The sequence below is a fragment of the Nematolebias whitei genome, chromosome 11, assembly GCF_014905685.2.
Source record: "Nematolebias whitei isolate Nwh7 chromosome 11, NemWhi1, whole genome shotgun sequence".
In the NCBI taxonomy this organism is placed as follows: domain Eukaryota; kingdom Metazoa; phylum Chordata; class Actinopteri; order Cyprinodontiformes; family Rivulidae; genus Nematolebias; species Nematolebias whitei.
In genome coordinates, this window is record NC_056508.1 from 48,088,080 (window position 1) to 48,088,408 (window position 329).

Genomic DNA, 329 nt, shown 5'->3' on the forward strand with positions numbered 1-329 from the left:
GAGGAGGTGTCTCTGCGCTCCAACCCCCTGCGGTGTGACTGTCTAAACTCCTGGGGGCCTCACCTCGGCAACCAGTCTCACCTCAGACTGCTGGAGTCCTCTGTCACCGTCTGCGCCTTCCCGCCACACTTGATTGATCGGGAGCTACAGGAGGTGGTGGCAGCTGGGTGGGGCGGGGGCGGAGCCAACAGCTGCTTGCCGCACATCTCTCCTCACACCTTCCCACCCACCGTGAACGTCAGCGTTGGACAGCCAATCACCTTGGACTGTTGGGCAGACGCTGACCCCGCCCCTCAGTTCTACTGGGTGACACCAAGTGGAGACAAGGT

At 62.3% G+C, this 329-nt stretch overlaps 1 protein-coding gene across 1 annotated transcript in view; it reads left to right on the forward strand.

Moving 5' to 3' along the window:
- si:ch211-180f4.1 (uncharacterized protein LOC100144405 homolog) overlaps window positions 1–329 on the forward strand; it is a 5,382-nt gene that overhangs the window by 1,966 nt on the left and 3,087 nt on the right. The window contains exon 7 of the mRNA XM_037684583.1: window positions 7–327. Coding sequence (XP_037540511.1) covers window positions 7–327 — 321 coding nt within the window. The remainder of the gene's footprint in view (window positions 1–6; window positions 328–329) is intronic.